The sequence below is a fragment of the Aythya ferina genome (genome assembly GCF_964211825.1).
Source record: "Aythya ferina genome assembly, chromosome: Z".
NCBI classification, from domain to species: domain Eukaryota; kingdom Metazoa; phylum Chordata; class Aves; order Anseriformes; family Anatidae; genus Aythya; species Aythya ferina.
In genome coordinates this window covers 84,030,995-84,052,089 of record NC_140299.1, presented here as the reverse complement: position 1 = coordinate 84,052,089, position 21,095 = coordinate 84,030,995, and the positions used below count along the sequence as shown (strand labels likewise).

Sequence of the window (21,095 nt, the reverse complement as noted above, 5' to 3'; positions counted from 1 at the left end):
TCACCCTGTCCTGGAGGGGCTGCAGGAAGGCCGGGGAGGGTCTCTGTGTCGGGGGTGTGGGGACAGGGCAAGGGGTGAGGGCTGGAAACTGAAGGTGCAGAGATTTGGGTTAGGTATAGGGAAGAAATTCTTCACTCTGAGGGTGGTGTGGCCCAGGCCCAGGCTGCCCAGAGGAGCTGTGGCTGCCCCATCCCTGGCAGTGCCCAAGGCCAGGCTGGATGGGGCTGGGGGCAGCCTGGGCTGGAGAGAGGTGTCCCTGCCCATGGCAGGGTGTGGATTTAGATAGGTTTTAAAGTCCCTTACAACCCAAACCATTCTCTGGTGCTTCTCACTCCTTCCTCAAACCTCTTGGGAGAGGAAAAGCATGGAAGGGAAGGGAAAGGAAGGGAAGGGAAGGGAAGGGAAGGGAAGGGAAGGGAAGGGAAGGGAAGGGAAGGGAAGGGAAGGGAAGGGAAGGGAAGGGAAGGGAAGGGAAGGGAAGGGAAGGGAAGGGAAGGGAAGGGAAGGGAAGGGAAGGGAAGGGAAGGGAAGGGAAGGGAAGGGAAGGGAAGGGAAGGGAAGGGAAGGGAAGGGAAGGGAAGGGAAGGGAAGGGAAGGGAAGGGAAAAAATAAAAGGAAAGAAAGGGGAAAGGAAAAAAATAAAAAGAAAGAAAATGAAAATAAAAAGGAAAGTAAAAGGCAAAAGAAAAAGAAAAAGAAAGAAAGAAAGAAAGAAAGAAAGAAAGAAAGAAAGAAAGAAAGAAAGAAAGAAAGAAAGAAAGAAAGAAAGAAAAAGAAAGAAAGAAAGAGAAAGGGGAGAAGAAAAAGAAATAAAAGGAAAAAGGAAAGAAAAGGGAAAAGGAAGGGAAAGAAAAGGGAAAAGAAGAGAAGAGAAGAGAAGAGAAGAGAAGAGAAGAGAAGAGAAGAGAAGAGAAGAGAAGAGAAGAGAAGAGAAGAGAAGAGAAGAGAAGAGAAGAGAAGAGAAGAGAAGAGAAGAGAAGAGAAGAGAAGAGAAGAGAAGAGAAGAGAAGAGAAGAGAAGAGAGGAAAAGAAAAGAAAAGAAAAGAAAAGAAAAGAAAAGAAAAGAAAAGAAAAGAAAAGAAAAGAAAAGAAAAGAAAAGAAAAGAAAAGAAAAGAAAAGAAAAGAAAAGAAAAGAAAAGAAAAGAAAAGAAAAGAAAAGGGAAAAGAAAAGGGAAAAGAAATACAACTTAAATTTTACATGGTAGCAAACTCCATGAACTGAGAATTTGTTTGACATCTCCACCTCAGATGCATTCTGCAAGTTATGTGGGCAAGTGAAAGCAATAAAAGATTGTTTAACTGAAAGAAGAGGATTATAAAGGATTGCTTGACTGTTCCCTATTTGGCAGTCTGGACGCTGAATATCCTATGATCAGCAAACACTTCAGCCAGCAGGCATTTGCTGCTGCTGCAGACACACAAAGACAAAATTGCAGAAAAGGGAGAGCGTGTTTGACAAGACTCAGAAAACAATAGCATATTTGATCTTGTACATTTTAGACTGGGACATTATTATTTTCTTTCAAATGATTTCTGCTGAAGCTTCCCAGTGAATATCTCAGAAAAAGCAATGAAGACAAATATGCAATCTTTCCCAACAAAATGGCAGTGATATTTTCCATGGCAAGGAGATAAGCACAGCCAAGTCAAGGAGGAAGAATTTTTCCTTGTGGAAGCTGTAGTCTCGCTTGCATGGACCAAGACATGACCAACTGTCCCATATTTTCACATCTGTGAAATGATTTAATGCACTTGGGTTCGGTGTTGTCCTATTCATTAGCTGATCCTGCACACTACCCAGAGATTCTGCTCACTTTTTAGCAGCTTTTGATACCTGACAATCTATGTTGTTGTCAGAGAGGTAAATTTCCTTTTTTTTTCCCCCCCCCACCCCCAAAGAACATAGACAATGACTCCAGGTAACAGCAATCTTTTTTGGTGAATGGAGGTGTGTTGCAAAATACAAACTCTGTCAGCCCTGATTTTACTGGTGCCCATCCACGCTGCTGTACAGTCTGGCAGCTGAGATTCTTGCACAGACAAAGCACAAACCAACAAAAGGAGTTTTTCTTTTGCTGTAGCCATCTGCCAAATCCAAGCCAACAAAAGCAGCCTGTGTGTGGGAAAGCAAGGAATGAATGGCGGGGCAGTGTTAAGGACTATGAATATTTTTCAGTACAACTATGCCAGAAAAAAAAAATAATTGTGGATTTGCTCTGGCTTGAAAGCACATAAATACTCGTGCAGCAGTGCCAGTTGTATCAATGGCACAACCACCCCCTGCCAGAGCCTGCTGCCCCTCCAGCCCTCAGCCTCACAATGCGACAGGCAGCATGGATCCCAGAACATTGCGTTGCATCCACCACTACAAATGATACAGTGCTGTGACCTTTGAAAAATCACCTTCCATGCAAATCACCTTTGAAAAACTCATTGTGCTTTTATAAAGGCGATTTATGCCTCCACTTTTACATCTGTTACATTTATGGGCTTGTAAACATCACTCGTAACTCCCTCAGCATTCCCCTCTCCAAAATGAAGGGTCAAATCAAGACAACTCTTCAGCCCCTTCAGTCTCCTGATCATTTCATCTCATGATGAGATCATCATGAGATCATCTCCCACTCCTTCAGTTGTGTGGGTTCCTTCTGGAGTTTCTCAGCATTCAGCATCTGACCACCTGTAAGAAGTTTAAGTATCACCTGCAGACTTGGAGGTTTCACAGGTCCCCAGTGAACATCAGTCATCAAAGACAACCCAAGGCTTCTGTTCTGGCCTGGGGAATTCCCATCCTTGCAAGCATTCAAGGTTTGACTAGAAAAGTCCTTGAGCAATTTGATGCAATTAGACCTGCTAGGAGAAGGAGGTTCGTTAGATGACCTCCAGGAGGTCACTTCCTACCTGAATTATTATTATTATTATTATTACTGACTCTTTGGATCTCCTTCCTCCTAAAGACTGACCACTAAGCCCTATCCTTCACTTCCTGTTCTTACACCAGCTTTCAATCCAAAACCAAATCTCTTGTCCAATCTTGTGGTAACTTAGTTTCTTTACAACATTTAATAAGCTTTACAAAAAGCTTCTCAAAGGCTTTTTGAAAATGCAGGAGATTATACTCACACAACCCACTTTACCCACATACTTACTGCCCTTCCTCCAAATTCCGGTGATGCAGGACTTCCCTCCATAGAAGCCACTTCTTCCAAGCAGACACTGTTTGTCCACGTGTCCCTTCATCATTTTTGTTACAGACTCTCTCATCTTTTCAGGAATGAAGGGCAGTCCCACTGGTTCCACATTCCCCGGAGCCCCTCTCAAGCAGTTTTTTCCTGCCAGGCCCATAGCATGGGGCCATCTGTAAAGATTTAGCACAAGCCTCAGACCCCAGGTCAGGGGTTTCCTATCTGAGTTTCTGGGGAGTGGTCTAGCAAATGTTATCTAGTCCTAGCTACTTATTAATGTCTACTCTATCCATTTGGTCTAATGCTGCTCTATCAAAACAAGAAACATAATATCAGCCCCATACTGAATCCAAGGTGTGAAGGGAGTTGAAAATGATCTAATAGGAGGAGAACAAGAAATAAAAAGGCCACTTTCTAAATTTAAACCAGATCCGGTTTATAGCATTTATAGCAGAAGAGAGCTGCGAAAGCCACTACTGAGTTGTGAAAACCTGCTGACATGGTGCAGGTAAGCAGTGGATTATTGGAAGCCAGCTCTGCTGCTGCAGGAGTCCAGACTGCCCTTCTGGGCCGTTGACTTCAACAGTAAAAGGCTCCAATTCCCAAATCATGAGGAGGAGCCTCATCACCACGGTGTCTGCATGCCTGCAACCTGCAGCACTGCTCTAAAATTCAGAGATGAAGGGCCGAAACTGATGCTGCTGTAGGTCAGGGGCAGGGAAGAGATCTGGGCTATTTTAATAATCCACTTTATGATCCCCTGGATAAGCACTTAAGACTGAGTGACACAGCACATGAATTGTACAGGGAGACGTGCCTCAAGGTGAATTAATGTGCTCTGCTTTGTGCTTGCGCACAGTTTTGTCCATTAATGAGTAAAGATTCTAGTTTTGGTCACTAAAAATACACTATATGGGTGCAGATAACACTCATGACATCAAGTAAATGAAGAGTTAATGTGAGTTTTAAGAAAATAAAATTAAGGAAAAATGATTAGAGCTGTAGATATAAATAGCCACTATACAGCCTATGCGTAACAGAATTATTTATTCACCTATGAGTGTCAAAAGTTCATGAGTCATAAATGAAACGGGAGTAGGCTTCCTGTTTAAAGTTACCTTAAAATTATTTTTATACAACTGCACTTCTCCAGAATTAAAAGAAACAGTAGCTGCCCTTATGTGAATATTAAACAACATTCAGGTTATTACAGGATGGAAATTTTTATGTTTAAAAATTTGGTTCTGGTTTCTCCAGCACTTTTAGACTACTTATTCCAAAACTGGAGCACTCTCTTGAGGGGTATTTGGCTGCTCAGGAACCTTTGCTGAATGCTAAACTGTACATTTGATGTGAGAAATGGCACACGATGAAAGAGTAGAAATGAAAACGTCTTTATAAGTGGATTTACTTTGATGAGCAGAAGCCAGTGAATGACTATTTTCCTGCCTCAAATCCTGGATATACAGTGTGCAGTCCAAGAAGTGTTCCTGTTTTGGCTGTTGTCTCCATAGTTGTGTTAATTAAGTCTCAGTACTGAGCAGCCTATTTTTACAAAACTAATAGCAATTTCGTATCTTCAAGGCTTTTCTTCTTTCAGTTGAATGTAGTCAAAGTTTACTGCTACAGGCAGATAGAGGGGAAGATATGGACAATGTTACTCTCTAAGCTTTACTTCTGCGGAAAATCAGGCTAGCAATATAAATTTAATTTGAAATGCAATATCTGCATAAATAAATCACCACTGAAAGCACAAAAGAGGACCAGGTCATAACTGCTATGGTTTCAAGTAAAAAGTTTTCAAGTAAAAGCTGACATTTTTGAATGCCAGCTCTGCAAACTGAAAATAAAAACTTAACTTAATCCATAAATTGCTCTTTTTTTTTTTTTTTTTAGTGCTCTTTTTTTTTTTTTTTTTTTTTACTTTCTCTAAGTAGAGGTAAATAAAAGTAACACAACTTACCTTTGTGGTATTTGTTGCTGGTCTAGAGGTTGCCCAGATATAAATTGACTGATTAGAACCTGATATTTTGTCGTAACTAGCTTCAGTGTCCATTGCTTTATTAATTGTGTCGTAGTTGCAAGAAAAACAAGGCCAAAGGGCTGGACTGGTCAACATTAAAGAAGCAATCAAATTTCATTAGCTCTAAAGCTCTAAATTTTTCATATTGAAGAAAAACAAACAACAACTATAACAGCAACATGAACAAATGGAGAAGATCGAGAAGAGGAATTTCCTCATATTATAGTAATGCACTGTTCTTGTATGCAAAACTCAAGTTGCATATCAGGTCTGTTTTCTACCTTCTAAGATATACCAAACACTGGAATCAATAATTTGTATTAACTTGCTTTTTTATTGCTGGTATTTTCTTATTCAAAGCTGTGGCGCTTTTCTAATGAAAGTATACACATCATAAATAGCACTTTCCTACTCTTCTAATAACCTCATAGTATGATAAATAGCTATGTATAGCTATGTATATAGCTATGTATAGCTAGTATGCTATGATAAATAGCATTGATTTGTTATATCAAAGGACCTATTTTTGCCTTATTTTCTATTTGGAATCACTGGATAAAGCTCCAAATAATCAAGATGTTCTAATATTTCTACAATCTAAGGAAGAGATACTACTAAATAAGAATAATAATAAGAAACAGTACTAAACAGTAGCATTTGCAGCATGTATTTGACATGTTTATGTCTTCTCTGAAAACATTTACAAGGGAAAAAAGATTCAGACTTTTTCTGTATCAAAAGATATGATGGTTCTTGGTGATGATTTTTTTTCCACTTTTGTTTTCTTTTTATTTGTTATATTTGAATCATCAGTAATCTTCAGTTAGTTTTCTACAGTAATTCTCAAATTACATCAGGATTTTCAATTACGTATTTGGCAGTAACTTAAGCTACAGCCTAGATTGTAGATTTGTATCTACAGATATCTTGCCAGAGTTGCCTAACAATGCTTCTTCATACGACAAAAATAGGAAAGCAAAGGGCATGATGTCTGAAAAAGACCAAGCAGGGCAAAATGCTTGTGAGGAAGGTGAAAATGGAAAACAAGTAATAAAGAAGTCTGTGTGCAGTGATGTTTGCAGTTTGTACTTCATAACAAAAGTGAAAAATAAACAAAGAGCAACAAAACCACTCCTGCTTGGAGTCCAGAAGTAAGAACAGGAAAATTTAAAAGGAAAAAATATGTAAGTGGAAGTTATTTGAAAAGCTTCAGTCTTTAAGAGTATTTTGCTTTCTCTCTATATAAATCAAAACATTTGTACTAATTTAAAACTGAGCTGTCAGCAAAGAGATGTTTTAGTAGAGTATTTTATATAGCATACTTCTGGAGATTCCTAGATGTGATTTAATTCACTTAATTTTAATCTTTTATATTTATATATATATATATATATATATATACACATATATATATATATCTGCGCGGTTTAATATATGTTTCTCTGCTAGAGAACTGAGAACTGTTTTAACATCCAGTCCTTTTATGAGCTTAATTCATGTTGCAAGAGAATCTTGCAACAACTAGTCAGTGAGAGCAACAAATCTGATAATGTCATCAATAACATTTCTAAACTTTCTAAAAATAGAAAGATATAGATACCTTGATATAGACTACATAGACCTCAGGCAGTGTGAACAGGTTCTTCAGAAGTCTTATCTGCCTTCGTCCAACCTCTGTGTTGTGGTATGGGGCATATATGGTAAATGCTATCCATTAGGTATGTCACAGTATAAACTTCTCTTCATAAGCTGCAGAATTTCTAAACTAAGTGAAGTGTTTATATGCGGATATTTGAGACATTTTTTAGTGATGAGTAATGGTTTGATGATCATTTTACATTGCTCTCTCATCACTATAGTGATGAGAAACTATTCTATGGTTTTGATGTTTTGAATTCTGTTGATAGTATTCTGCATCCATCTCAAATCATGACTCACCATTTATTTTAAAAAAGAAACTGATCATTTACTTGAATTTGCACTTTCATAGTTGACCACTGAAGACAGGAAAACCTCAACAACATAAAAACGTCCAAGTGTAGGGTGCTATCTTTCAACTCACACTTCTTTATTAACTTTTTTATTACTTTTATTAACAGCCTGGAAAAGCTATAACTTATTTTGAAAAATTACTGATGCTTTTAAACATGGATGAGCAGGAAATGTTTGATCCACACCTATGCTTATGAAGCAGGGGGCATGAGCATTTGCTAAATGAAGAGGGAAACACAGTGTAGCAGAACTGAGACATAAAAATGGTGAATGTTCCACATATTGTAGGCAACTGCAAATGGAAGCTGCCTTTGGTTAGCTCCATGCCAATGAAGTCTTAGAAATTTTACCAGTGCTACATAATTCTCTGTGTTTGAAATCCTCCTGAATTTCACTGTAATTGAAAGGGGGTAGCTGGATCTCAGTCCTTGCAGTGGGAAATAAACTGTAGAAAGTGTTTTAAAACTCCATGTTCTTTCCTGCTGGCTGTTTTATGACTGCAGAGAAAATTTTAAGCAGTGTTTTATGAAGTATGAATTTTACCAAAGAAGCATCAGAATGCTTATTCCCTTATTCCCTAGAAAATACTAAATTGCCAAGATTTTAATTCTTTGCCCTCTGTCTCATTTCACTTTCCATGTGCGTTTTGTTGGCAAGACTTACTTTATGTTATCAATAAAAGAAATTCTTTCCAGTTGCCTGTAAAGTCTGGACCCATTTTTAACATTTTGAGACACTTAACTGAGAAACAATGTCAGTTTCTGCATGGATCTCCATTTAATGTTTCTTTTTATCATGCTATGTGAGGATTAGAATGAAGTCAATTCTGCCTGCCTATGATGAACTGCCATCACAGCAAAAAAGCAGCATGAGAAAAAAAAAGTATATATATATATAAATAAAGGAATAAAGATTGATGAGATCGTAAGACCACTTCAAAATCATCACTTAAGAAAATAGGAAAACTGGTATAAAGGATTGAGAGATTGTTAAAATCAAGTTCATAAAGTTATTTCTTAATAGAATATTATAGAGGGTAGCTTGAGGATCTTGAGCATACACCAATTCATATTTACTTTTCTAATTTTAAACTACTATCTTTGAAACAGCAAAATAAATAATGTTTCCAATATTTTTTTTTTCTGATCTCAACCAGCAGAAATTTTGCTTTTCCTCTTCCTTTTTTTTTTTTTTTTTTTTTTTTTTTGTGATAAGTCAGTCATATTGTGTGTGCTTTTAGCTGAAGCAGATGTTCACAGGTAATCTAGGATAAAGACATGCCCAAAGAGTGATCCACTTTGAAAAATCCTTTTCTTTCACAAACTGGTTCTTAATAAACACTACGGTTTAAAGAGAAAAACAGTGCAGAATAGATTTTTTATCTCTCTTAGCCAGATGCCCACATGGAATAAAAATAAAAATTTGTCTCTTCAGAAGATCTATTCAGAAGTCTGTTTGACTTCTGTTAATTAAAAAAGTTTTTTTTTTCTTGCCTTTATGTCAAGTTTTAAAAGTTAAAAGTTTGTTTTTATTTATTGCCTTCATATTGAGTGAGGAGGAAAAGACTTCATGTTACAAAAATTGCCAAGAGGAGGGATTACAGAGATGTATGTTCCCATTACATAGTCTTGACTCTCAGAACTGGACGTCTAAATTAGTCACCTAAATGAACAACACATATATGAGGCTAAACAAGTAAAACTTGTTGATGTCAGCTGAAAATACTTGCTCACAAAATTAAAGAAAGTAAAATGACAAATATCAGTTTATTTTGGTACAAGTAATGAGGATGCTTAAAATTATAAAGGTACTTTATTAATCTAGTATACTGAAAGAAAATACTAGAATGTAAAAGTACCTTCTTAGCTTCACTATTTTATTTTTAACAAGTTTAAAGAAAATTGATGAGTTATACTGCAGTGTAATTAATGAAATTCAAATTCTCATATCTTCAGACAGATTCTGCATTCTGACTTATTTTTAGGTAAGTTATTTCAGTTCAAATTCTTTACTGTGAAACATCTTGTGCATCTAGAGGTGAATTTATGCTTGACTTCTTTCTTGATACCGGAAAATGAAACATAATGTTATTTCAACTAGTAAGACAATACGAAGTCCCACAGCTAATCTCAATGGGACAATAGTATCAGATGACTTTGGAAGTGGAAATTGTGTCAGACACCTGGTTACACTACAATGCAAACAGTTAGTTAGAAGAAGTACAGGAATATCTTAGGTGACTGAATATACCTAAAATTGCGTTTGATGTTTTAGAAGGAAGCCCACTTAGGTAACAGTGTAAATGAAAGCAAAAATTTGCTTCTAAACTCCAGATGATTAAACATAATGGCAAAATGAATATTAAAATATAATAATGAACATTATTTCTGGCAGATATAAATGAAAAAGTTAATTATAAAAAAGGAAGCACCAGTAGACTCATGTTAAAATGATACCTCTGTTTTAAATGGAGCTTGTGCTTTTATTTCTTTTTTATTAATTTTCAACTGTAATTTAAGCTTTCCCAGTCCTAGCAGAATCATGTAATGCAAACATATCTGTTTGCTTATTTATTTATTTATTTTTGCTACAGTATCTTTTATCTTCATAATTCTACACTTTTAAGTAGGGTTTTTTACAAGTAAAAGTGCAATTACTCAAGGACAGTAAAGACATTTTGCCAACTACATCCAATTCACCTATTTTATTGCTTTTAACTGTACACTAACTGTTCATCAGACACCTTTCTTTACATCTATTAGGTTTCCAGCCAGGTGACAGCACCTTCTGGCACTCCATACAAGCGGTCTCTTCTCCAAAGACAAACTGCAATTACAGCTGCACAAAGCAGGACCTCTTCCAGTCTTTCTGTAGAGGAAAAGTGTTATTCTTACCTCTGTGGCACTCTGAAGAGAAGGAATGCAGAGATGGTATTGTGTTGAGGTTTATATTTACAAAGAACTGAAGTCAATTCCATGAGATCATGAGTATTCCTAAGAGGTGGGAGTTGTTCAGAGATGAAAAGACATTTGGGTCATCACCTAATGGTGCAGCTCCAATTTAGCAACTTTTGTATCTACAAACAGTCACTTTCCAGCATTCTCTTTTTGCTTTGTTTTAATTCACTCTTTGATTCCAGATTAAGAAGAAATGTGGGCACTGAGACAGTCTCAATCTGTTCCTAAAGTGATGATGGGGGGGTTGGGATGTCATCCATGAACAAAGACAATATTCTTGTCTCTATATGTACAATGTTTATTGCACGGTATCACAGCTTAAATGCGTTACATTCATCTTAGATGTGAAAAGTCTCTAGTAACTCTCAAAGACATTTTTCCTTGCTAGGATATGTAAATAGATTTAGGCAATTTGCTTGGAAAAGAAATCTAATGGGCAATAACTGACTGCACATTTCTCCATTTCTTGACTCCCTGTGTCATTATTCATCCAAGTACAAAGTGGTACTAGAAATCAACTCTGAAGAAAGATGTCGTTTCACATAAAAGATCTCTAGAACAATAACAACAAAAAACACCACAGGTCCTCAGTATGTCATTTTAGATATGGGACTGGACCTAAAGTTAATACACACTGTTTATGTTAATTTTTGACTCGTTTGCCAGGAATAATGGTGATCATTATCATTTGATCTTGCTAGAAAATTTTGGTAAGCTTTTCAATAAAAACTTCCATAATATAGTGTTACAGTTTGAGACATACACAGAGCAATTAAGGTAAAACAAAGCTCAATTGTTGAGAATATTTGTTATACACCATGAATGGCATGGTGTATAGCCTAGCAGCTAGAGCTTTGTTGACAGAAATAGATTATGTATGTATGTTTGTGTATTAGGCATACATGTATGTACGTGTAGCCATGGTTATACATACATATGCCTAATAAGGTACCATGGAGGTCTTATGGTACCTCCTTTTAATCTGAAGAAAAGAAAGCCATCTCCTGAGACTAAAGTAGTAAACCAGTAGTAAAAGTAGTAAACCAGGTACCATGAAGTGTTCTACAAAGATCCCATCTCAGCTGAGTAAGCAGCATGCCTGACTTTCAGAAGGATGCAGCTGCAGTTAATGCTCAGGAGTGTGTGCTCTGAAATTCCACTGGTTTAAAAAAAGATCTTGCAAAGAATGTGTACTGCTTGTTTTGGAAACTCAGTTCCTCCACTTTGAAATTAACCACCTTAAGCTGGTAGGCTGCCTGGCATGCTGCCACCTATTGTTCCGTATTACTGGCTGAAAGGAAGGTTGGAGATGGGTGGTGTGTGAAAGACCTTGGTATTGACTTGTTCGTGGTATTCACTCTTTAATAATAATTACATTGTTCCTGATGCATAGAAATGAAGTTGCAGAAGCCTGTTTTATGTTAAATATTAGGAGTTTGTCAAGATTTCTGGGATGATGCTGTATTCTTTCTTTCAGCTGGAACACATCTGACTAAATAAGCAGCCTAATATTCTCACTGTCACCCTTCCCACCTACAAATGCTTGATAAATGGATTAGAGGGACCGGAGAGAACACTGTCCTCCCCTGTGATCTACCTGGTAACTAATTTCCCAGCAACACTCCAGCAGGTCCATTAGCAATTACAGCAGGAACCATCTGAATGTAAACTTTTCACCGATTTATGGATTTCACTGTGTTTCGTCTGTGAAGGCACACACAGTCCCCCCGGGGTGCTGACTACACTGCACAGGGGGGAACGCTGAAGAGCCGGGTGCAAGGCAAGCCCAGCAGCTTTCTGGCAACCAGCCTTGTGCATGCAAGAGGTCACTAAAAATGTCATTGCTTAAGTAATGGAAAAGCTAATCATTACAGTAAAAGATCATAAACTGTTGCCCTTTGGGAAGGGCAGCAACTACGTGTTGTTTTCTTTATCTAAAATCACAGGAGAGGGATTTAGGACAGCTCTGGCTTTGTCTCTTTTGAACTTAAAAGAAAACGGGTTTATTTTCCTTGGCTTGAAGGACTTTTTGATTCTTCCTTGTTTCCATTTTGTAATGAGGAGATAGAGGAACACTGGGTAAATGCCAAAGTGACACTTTGTATTATTTTGTTTCATTTTCAGTACTTACACTATTATTTTTTTTTTCCCTAAAGGAATACTTACGGAGACCAAAATTCAGAAACATTCCAAATCTCAATTTCTGCTTCAGTTGTACAGCTATAATGTATGGATAGCATTATTCACCAAGGAATTGACAGTCAAAATTTGAAAAATGTGGAATTATTACTGCAGATAAGTTTGATATATGGAAAAGCTTAGTTGTCCAGATTAACAACCTCATAGCCAAATCTTCACTAATTAAATATAGATGCTGTATGGAAATGCTAAAACATCAGTGAATTGTGAGAAATGCAAACAGTTACCTGACTTTTTATTTTTATTTATTTTTCACTCTGGGATCATACAGTGGACAAAACAATTGCTACTTCAAATGTTAAGTAGATAGGAGATGTACCATGTTGCTGTAATGATCCCTTAATGGATAAATTCATAATTCACCTGAGTTTAGACAACTCATCTTGTTTAGAAAACAAGAGTTAGGAACAGCTGAGGAGACTGGGGCTGTTTAGTCTGGAGAAGAGGAGGCTGAGGGGAGACCTCATTGCGCTTCCCACCTCCCTGCAAGGAGGTTGCAGCGTGGAGGCAGTCGGTCTCTTTTCTCAGGTGACAAGAGAGAGGCCATGAGGAAAGGCTCTCGATTTGGGGCAGGCTGTGCTCGGGTCAGGTATTGGGAAGAATTTCTTCATGGAGGGTGTTGTCGAGCACTGGAGCAGCCTGCCCAGTTAGGTGGTGGAGTCCCAGTCCCTGCAGCTATTTAAGAGATGTGTGGGCACGGCACTAAGGGACATGGTTTAGTGATGGGGACTCAGTAGGCCAGGTGGATGGTCGGGCTTGATGATCTTGAAGGCCTTTTCCAGCCTAGATCATTCTAGAAGGGAAGGAACATTACTGCAGATATAACACACCCATGAAAATGAATTACTATGTGGGGAACTGGTACAAGGATCTGAAGTCCCAAACCCAAATCTTCTCTGTTGTACCCATTTTTGCACAGTGCTGTTGTGTTTATGGGATTCCAAACTGTGTCCAAGGTACTTCACTTTACATCCTCTTACTAATGGTCATGGGCACATGAGGCAAAGTTTGAGGAAAAGTAAAACAGAAACAGCCAAATGAGGCAACATTATTGACTTACTATACTTTACTGTTATGACTGTTCTCAAAAACAATTTTTCCATTCGGGACTTAACTTAAAAAATGCATTCTACCCACCATTCGTTGAAAAGACTTTGGGAAAAAAAAAAAAAAAAAAAAAAAAAAGCCATCCCATCATCAATCTTCTTGGCAAATCCCTTTTTTGATCCTTTTTGGATCCAACACTAGCTCTCTGTGCTTTTCCTCTACCTCAGAGGAGAACTGTGTAAGATTTATTAATTGGATTTGCTTTAGTATGTTATACCATTTGTCTCTTAGGACAAGAAGCCAGGCTTCTACATAACAACTGAAAAAAATATGAGAAATTAAATCTCCTGTGAACAAGTTGTTGAAGTTATTTGCATGAAAAACAGCAACATGCAAGAACCACCTCCTTCCCCTTTCCTAGGCAGAATACGAATATAAAGTTAAAAAAAATAATAATAAAAAAATCTGTATGCAAAGCAGGTAATACATGGAGAAATGGAAATCCCTCAGCCTGCATAATCCACCAATAAGTGCAGGAATTTGTCAAGTTATCCGGAAAGAAAAGGTTTGGGCTAGGAGGAAGGTATCAGAAGGGATAAGAGCATCCTTATAAGTCAGCAAAGAAGAATCTTGTAAAAGACATTCAAAGAAATAGATAACTGCTGTCAAAGATCACATTGTCCAAGTTACAGAAGTGAAACCCAGTGTGATTAGAGATGAAGACAGAGAAGTACATATTTTTAATTACCAGTATTTTTTCTCTACTGTTAAGGTATCTCTAATATGTATGTCCTTACATTGATCAGCAATCAGTTATTTAAAAAGCAACAGAAAAAAATAACAAAGAATTTAATATTACATTATTTTGGTTAACATCAGGCATTGTTTCAGCTTAGCACCTGCTGGAGTATCTAAACTGGCAATGAAAATTCCAGGCCACAAACACCTGCATCTCATAACAGATATTGAGCTTCAGGTTTTCTTTGGATGCTGAGTCTCATTAAAAATATGGTGAGCAGTGGAAGGTGACATGGCCTCCTGGGATGTGCGCTGCATCTCGAGCATCTGCAGCTTTTTAACTTCAGACGCAGGTGGCATTCTCCTGGGTGCTGAGACTGCAGTGCTAGGAACACTGTGGGACATACAACCAGACCAGGGGAAGGCAACCACTGCACTGCTCCTCCTTTTCTGGGCCAAACTGCAGCTCTAAAAGTATGTCATTTTCCCCGCAGCAATTTGCACTAAATAAGCATGCTGTTTTTTTCAGGATATTCAGAATATGCCCTGGTAAAAATACACTTCTTATTCTAATGCAGAGAGAATGTACACACGTGTCTTGAATATTATCAGCAAGCAAGGCAGAAGTAATAACTTCTATTAAACAACATATATGTGTGTGTGTGTGTGCATATATAAAGCATCACACTCCCTGATGCCTCTCATGCTCTTTATCCCCTCACCCTGAGTGCAGTGCCATTTAACCACTGGCTGAGCTGACTGAACTTGCTGACCCAGCAGAAAACCATTTGCTGTTTTTTTTTTTGCCAAGGACCCTCACAGGTACCATAGCTAGGGGTGGCTCAGAGACCTCACCCCACCGGCTGCTCAGTCTCCCCCTCCTTTTTGCCTCGGACACTCTGTCCCTCACACTGACTCCAGTCCACTGAAACAGTGGCACTGAGAGCAAAAGGCGATCTCGGCACACGTGTCCCGTTTTCCTACACAAAACAACAGGCTCAGGCACCTCTTCATCAATATTATTTCCATTCCCTGCCTCCAAGAACCTTCAAAAACACTTACGAAGCCAAGTGGGCAGGCAGATGGGATGCTTGGGAACTGGTGAGAGCTGGCTCTTTAAACCTACGTCTGTATGATAGCAGAGGTAGTAACAGGAATTACTTTTCCTGGACAGAGCAGAAACTACAGCTGTAAACTTGAGAGTGCATTTCATTCCAAAATTGAGCATGAAAAGAGGGAACTGTGCAATGCTATTAAAAGGGCTTTGGCAGTGAAAATACGGTTTTAAAATTGTTGTTCATCCTAGAAATTTTTTTGTGTGTGTTCTCCAGTCCTGCAAGAACTGCTCTCACCAGTGTATGCACTTCACAAACTGCACATAATTAAGGAGTACATTCATAAGCTTCTAAATCCCGACTTTACTATCAATTTTTACATTGAAACAGTACCTTATTTAAAGTACAGTGCCAAATGAAGCCAACAGGACATGACATAACAAGGTATTACATGTAGAAAGGAAAAATTAAGCCACCCATCCTTACAGGTACTACTGTCTAATTAAGGTTTATGGTACATTATGTTATTAATTAAGGTTTATGGTACATGAGGTTGAGGCTTAAGCTACTATGACTGCTGTCATGGTAGTGTAAACATCAAAACCCTGCTAGATCCCTGATAGAATAAATAAATAAATGTTTATTCCATTCAAGCTGCTTTTGAAAACAGCTCACAGAGCTGGATCATCTCACAGGCTCATCATGAAAATTTTCAAGCCAAAGCACAAAATATATTTCTCTTTTCTTTGTGAGACAGATTAATGATAGGAAATCAATGCAGGGATGCAGTTCTGAACAATGCTTAGGCAAGACTGTGAGCTACTTGCTGTTGCATCTGAACATTTAAGGTCTACACATTTTTAGTCTTTGGTAATACCATAAAAGTCGTTATCATTAATAAGTCCATAATTTATTTCTACTGGAAAAAAAAAAAAAAAAAAAAAAAGGAAAAATAATATCTAAGCAATCATATGAATCAGTGAAAGTGTATCTGAAAGTCTTAACATATTTTTCTTTTACATGATGTGTGTCTTTCAATAGTACATGGTACCAATGTTTAAGTTTCATAACAGGTGAAACTAGTTGGGTGAAAATGGAGGAAAGGGAAGAAAAATTCTGTCCCCTCTTTATGTGGCCAAGCCAGTGTACAGTGATGTATCTTCCATGTCCTTTGGCATAGCAGTTGTATCACTGTACCACCAACCTCACCTTCCTACTACCTACACTTCAAGAAGAGTAAGAAGTTTATGTGTTCCTTTAAAACAGAAAAAAGAAAACACACGCATACACACAAAAACCAACAACAAATACAATAACAACTGAATCCAGACTGAAGAACTGGTCAGTAAATAACAGAAGCTTCTAGCAGTTGATCAGCTCTGATTGACCTGACAGAAGGTAAGCGCTTACATCTGATCTAGTCAGCACAGCCTGATTTAATGGCCAGTGAGAGGAGGAGGAAGAACATGTATCAGTGCTGCACTCCTTCTAAAACACAAAGCTGACACAGGTCAGATCAACAGCACCTTGAAGGTGCTCCCCTATTGACCATGCAAACAACATAAGGAGACATGACCAGAAGCAGATGCCTAAGTTTAAATAGGATGAATCCATCACACCGTGACATAAATTGAGAATGTGTTCTGCTTCTTTCATTGTGTTCAATCAGGCACAAATGTCTTTCTCTGACAGTTCCCTACACCTCCCTAATTTTAAATACATTGACATGAACAATGATGTTGACACAGACTTCCTTATCCTCCCCATACACTAAAAGCCAGATAACCTACTGCACATGAGAGAAACTTACAGTAAAGACCAAATAGCTTGAAACTGAACCCATGTAAGACAGAACTTCTGCAAACAGCCAACAAATCAACAGAAAAGGCAACATGAAAAATTACAGGCAGGCTGCAGTCACATTACTAGATGGACTGACAGGTCAGGAGCCTGGGGCTGATGTTAACCTTCACGCAGTATTCCTGTAACTGAAGGGAAGGTCTCTGAGCTCTGTGCTCTGGGTAAGAAAATCCACCGAGTCCCAGAACACAGACTGCTCTTCATGCAGCACAACACAGGGTGTGCTGGGAGCAGGGTTATCAGGGCAGATCTAATGTTATCCAGGGAACTCAAATGCAGAAACCTAACTTTTGGCTCTAAATAGAAAGCACACCCTTTATAGTGAATATATAATGTTGTTTTTTAAAATAAATAAAAACAAATAAACAGGAACTATGCAAACTATGCATGTCTTTTTTTTTTTTTTTTTTTTTTTTTTAACCCAACAGTTTCTTTCTCATCCAACAACAGAATCAGGAAGAACAAGTTATACATGACAAATATGTGTCACATTATTTGATGAACTACCAGAAGAGTTCAATGAGGAGTAGGAGAATAAATGCTACTACATACTACAGAATCCGGTAGCAATACACAAGTGGGCATTAAAAAGCACATTAAAATACGCTCAAGTGTTGTCCTCCTCCTTGTGAAAATGTGGATTTGGATTTTTAAACATCCACAGATTGCTCAAATATCTAAAACGTTAAAATTTTCTCTGTCATTTATACAGAAGGCATTGTAAGCATAAACTGTTAAATATATAAACATAACCTTTACTCCAGACTATTTACCTTAAACAATGTTTCATAAATGTTTCATAAGTAATAAATTACACTATATCCCCTCTTGAAAATTAAAATAATTATAGCAATACAGAATTTATAAGATATAAAGTATGATATACACTCTGCTCTAAGTCTTTTTGAAATTCAAGAGAAAAAAAAAATCAATGGCACAGGCCATGTCATATCCCCAACTAAGTAGAGCTTCTTATCTTACTAATTTCTACATTATTGAATGCAGAATATAAACATCAGAATCTAATCTTGGAACAGTCTTTACAGCCATGTTACATTTTTATTTAATTACAATGATTCTTCATAGGGACATTCACCAGCATTTTGTTTTCTAGCTACAATTTACTCTGCTGCCTGTGAGTTGCTTTTTTTTTTCAAAGCTAAATCACCATTATTTTTGTATTTGTCAGCAAAATAATCAGAGTCAAAGCTTACAGACAAATCTGGAGGACTCACATAAACGTTGCCATTGTTTACTGTAACTTTGTGAATCCTTTGTTTTACTCCTTTTGACTGCCACCGAGGTGTTGGTGATGGCTCCAAAGGGTTTATTCCTTCATATAATCCTTCTCCTGTTTCCAAAGTAATTACGTACTTATGCCAAGGACAAACAATACATGGTTGACCATCAATATCCTGAAAAGAGGAAAAAATAAAGAAAAATTATGTAATTGTATTCTGACTCTTCTCCTTTAAGAATCTCCAGGCCAAAAAATATGTCTGGTGATTCATGTCTATTCATGATTCATGTCTATCTGCATGTCTATTCTGGCAGGAACAAAAATTTCTGCTTCTAAGAGCACCATATTACAGTAGCAAACTGGACCAGCAATCTGTTTGGTGCTGGAGCCCTTTACTCAACAGTGAACAACACCAGGTTTTCCTTGCAACTTTTGTAATACTGCTGCTAATCATAATATTCTACCATTATGGGATGCATTTACACAGCAAAGGGAATCAGATTCTCACTATATTTCTCATCTCACCATTTCAGTCTCCCAAGACTAAAACAAACAAATAAAAAACAAACCAAGCACAAAAAAAAAAATGTAAAAAGTGTGATAGGAAGCATTATTTTTACTTAAATATCATTTTCTTTCAATGTTATGTTTAGTCAAAAGTTTTCAGAGAAAATGCATTTGAGATTTCAAAAGACTCTATGCACATGCATATTACTTTGCTTACATACCTCTATTTCTCCAAGATTTAAAGGGCCTCCTTCATCTGAAACAAGAAAGAATAAAATATTAATTCATTCAGCATATGTTATGTTTAACTGTAGCAATGTTAAGAAGAACGAGCAAATATCTTACGGTAGCAGCGAGAGTCCAAAGCATGAAATTTCCCTTCATGGTAGAAAACAACAACTTCTCTGCCATTGACTTTGGCAGTTATTCTTTGGGAGTTTTTTATGTCGTCTTCTTTTCCAACTAGTACAAGACCATCCGGCTCTGCTTCAACTGTTCCTTTGCCTGAGCTGCGTAAAACCACATCCTTAAAACACACAAAAAATAATTCAAAAAGGCAGCTTATGAAGCAGTCCATGTTTGGATTTCTACATCTGGAATGGATGTCCCAGTCTCAGAGAAAGCCACAGCTCATTTAACACATGAGATGAAAGGAACAGAAGTTTTAGTAAAAGATTAACAATATGCACATGAAGCAAAGCACAGGAGTTTGGTGATAATGTTTCACCAACATGTTCACTACCAGAAGCAGAACTGCGAACACCAACTGTTGCAAACCTCATACCTGAGGCTGAGACAAGATAAATTCCAAATCTTTGCTTATTTAGTCGATACTGTAGTCACTATCTCCCCTAAAGCAAACAAATCTAGTAATGCTGATTTTAAAATATTTAATTATTTAGCTATGCAATGTGTAAGCAGTAGCATTTACAAGTAAATCTGATTCTCTTTAAACAATACAATGTCTAGAAATACAAACCTATCTAGGTTGACAAAAAAGTTAAAATATCATCTGCAAAAGGAAAAAAAAAAAAAGTTTATTTGTGAAGCTATAATAAAATGGGCTTTTTAGCAGATATGTTTTGCCTTTCCCTTCTTCTCTTTACATATTTCAGATGTCTAAGAGCCTCTCCCTCTCTCAGGAGAGGACATGAGGCAGTTTTCCTCTTTTATCACAAAACCTGTCCTCCTATTAAATTTGCTTACAATTAGCTACTGTGTTCCAGTCACCTCAGAAGTCCTAGTGCCACAATATTACCCTCAATTCCACAGAAGATCAGCCTAAAAAAAGCCGTTGCACACACTGAGAACAAAGAGGAACCACATACATACAGATTCCAGTTGCAAAGAGGGTTAAGAGCTACAAAGAGCAGTGCAACTTATCAGGCACGCAGCAAGCCGTACAGTACCTTAGATCCACACCAGATTACAACAGAGATGAGAAAGCAGATGAGGAAATGAATGCTCAGAATAATGAGGTCCAACATTGGCTCTCTTCAGTGTTCCTATCACAACTAGGCCTGCTTTGTTCGCATAGGTAACAGCATTTATCAAAGTGCTTCTTTACATAAAGACGTAAGCCAGTGGGACTGGCCCCAATAGCACAAAAAGGCAGGCTTTATGAAGGCTCAGCACGGCAGAGGAGAGAGCTCTGCGAAGACTGATAAGGACTGGGGATGAGCTGGGGCTGTCCTGATAACAGAAGATCAGAGCTCAGAGTTCCTCTTGCTGCATTTCCCCTTGTAAGCAATGCTGCACCACCGCCTGCTCCAAGTGGGACACGTCAAACTGAAACCCTGCGCAGAAGTCACGTCTTATGTCACGTAGTGTGTTCTGTGTGTACGCAGCCTCAGCAACTGCGTATTTCCTAATAACCGCTATGCTGGGAAGACTGGCATAAATAACAGTGTGGCACTGGCAAGGCCAGTTATTATTTGCTTTGTGCATAATGAAATGCAACTACCAATTCCTTGCATTCCAGTCACAGGAATTTCTACCAAGCCTTTCCTAGAAAGTGAAGTATCACAGTTGTCAGAGTCACAGTAGCATCCAATAAGGCATTCGCATTTACCTTATTTTCCTTAGAAAATAAGCATGGTGTGTAGCAACTTAACCATGAGAACTAGAATACGATATTCTTAATTTTTACTATCAGGATTTTTTTGGGCTGACTGCATATAAGCCTTCCAAACTGATCTAAACCTTAAAATACAGGTGCATGTAGTTAAGCACACTCTTGTGAGGACACTTATAAAAACACACACATGCACACACACTTATACATACATAAA

The 21,095-nt window shown here is 37.8% G+C and overlaps 1 protein-coding gene across 1 annotated transcript; it reads right to left on the bottom strand.

Annotated features, from left to right (window-relative positions):
• Positions 1 to 18,096: 18,096 nt before the first annotated feature.
• On the bottom strand, positions 18,097 to 20,593 carry RFESD (Rieske Fe-S domain containing). Its single transcript, XM_084504227.1, has 4 exons — positions 20,214 to 20,593; positions 19,150 to 19,330; positions 19,026 to 19,060; positions 18,097 to 18,472 (listed from the first exon to the last, which is right to left on the bottom strand). The coding sequence occupies exons 1-4, from the start codon at positions 20,289 to 20,291 to the stop codon at positions 18,179 to 18,181; spliced, it is 588 nt and encodes a 195-aa protein (XP_084360353.1). The 5' UTR covers positions 20,292 to 20,593; the 3' UTR covers positions 18,097 to 18,178.
• Between the last annotated feature and the right edge of the window lie 502 nt (positions 20,594 to 21,095).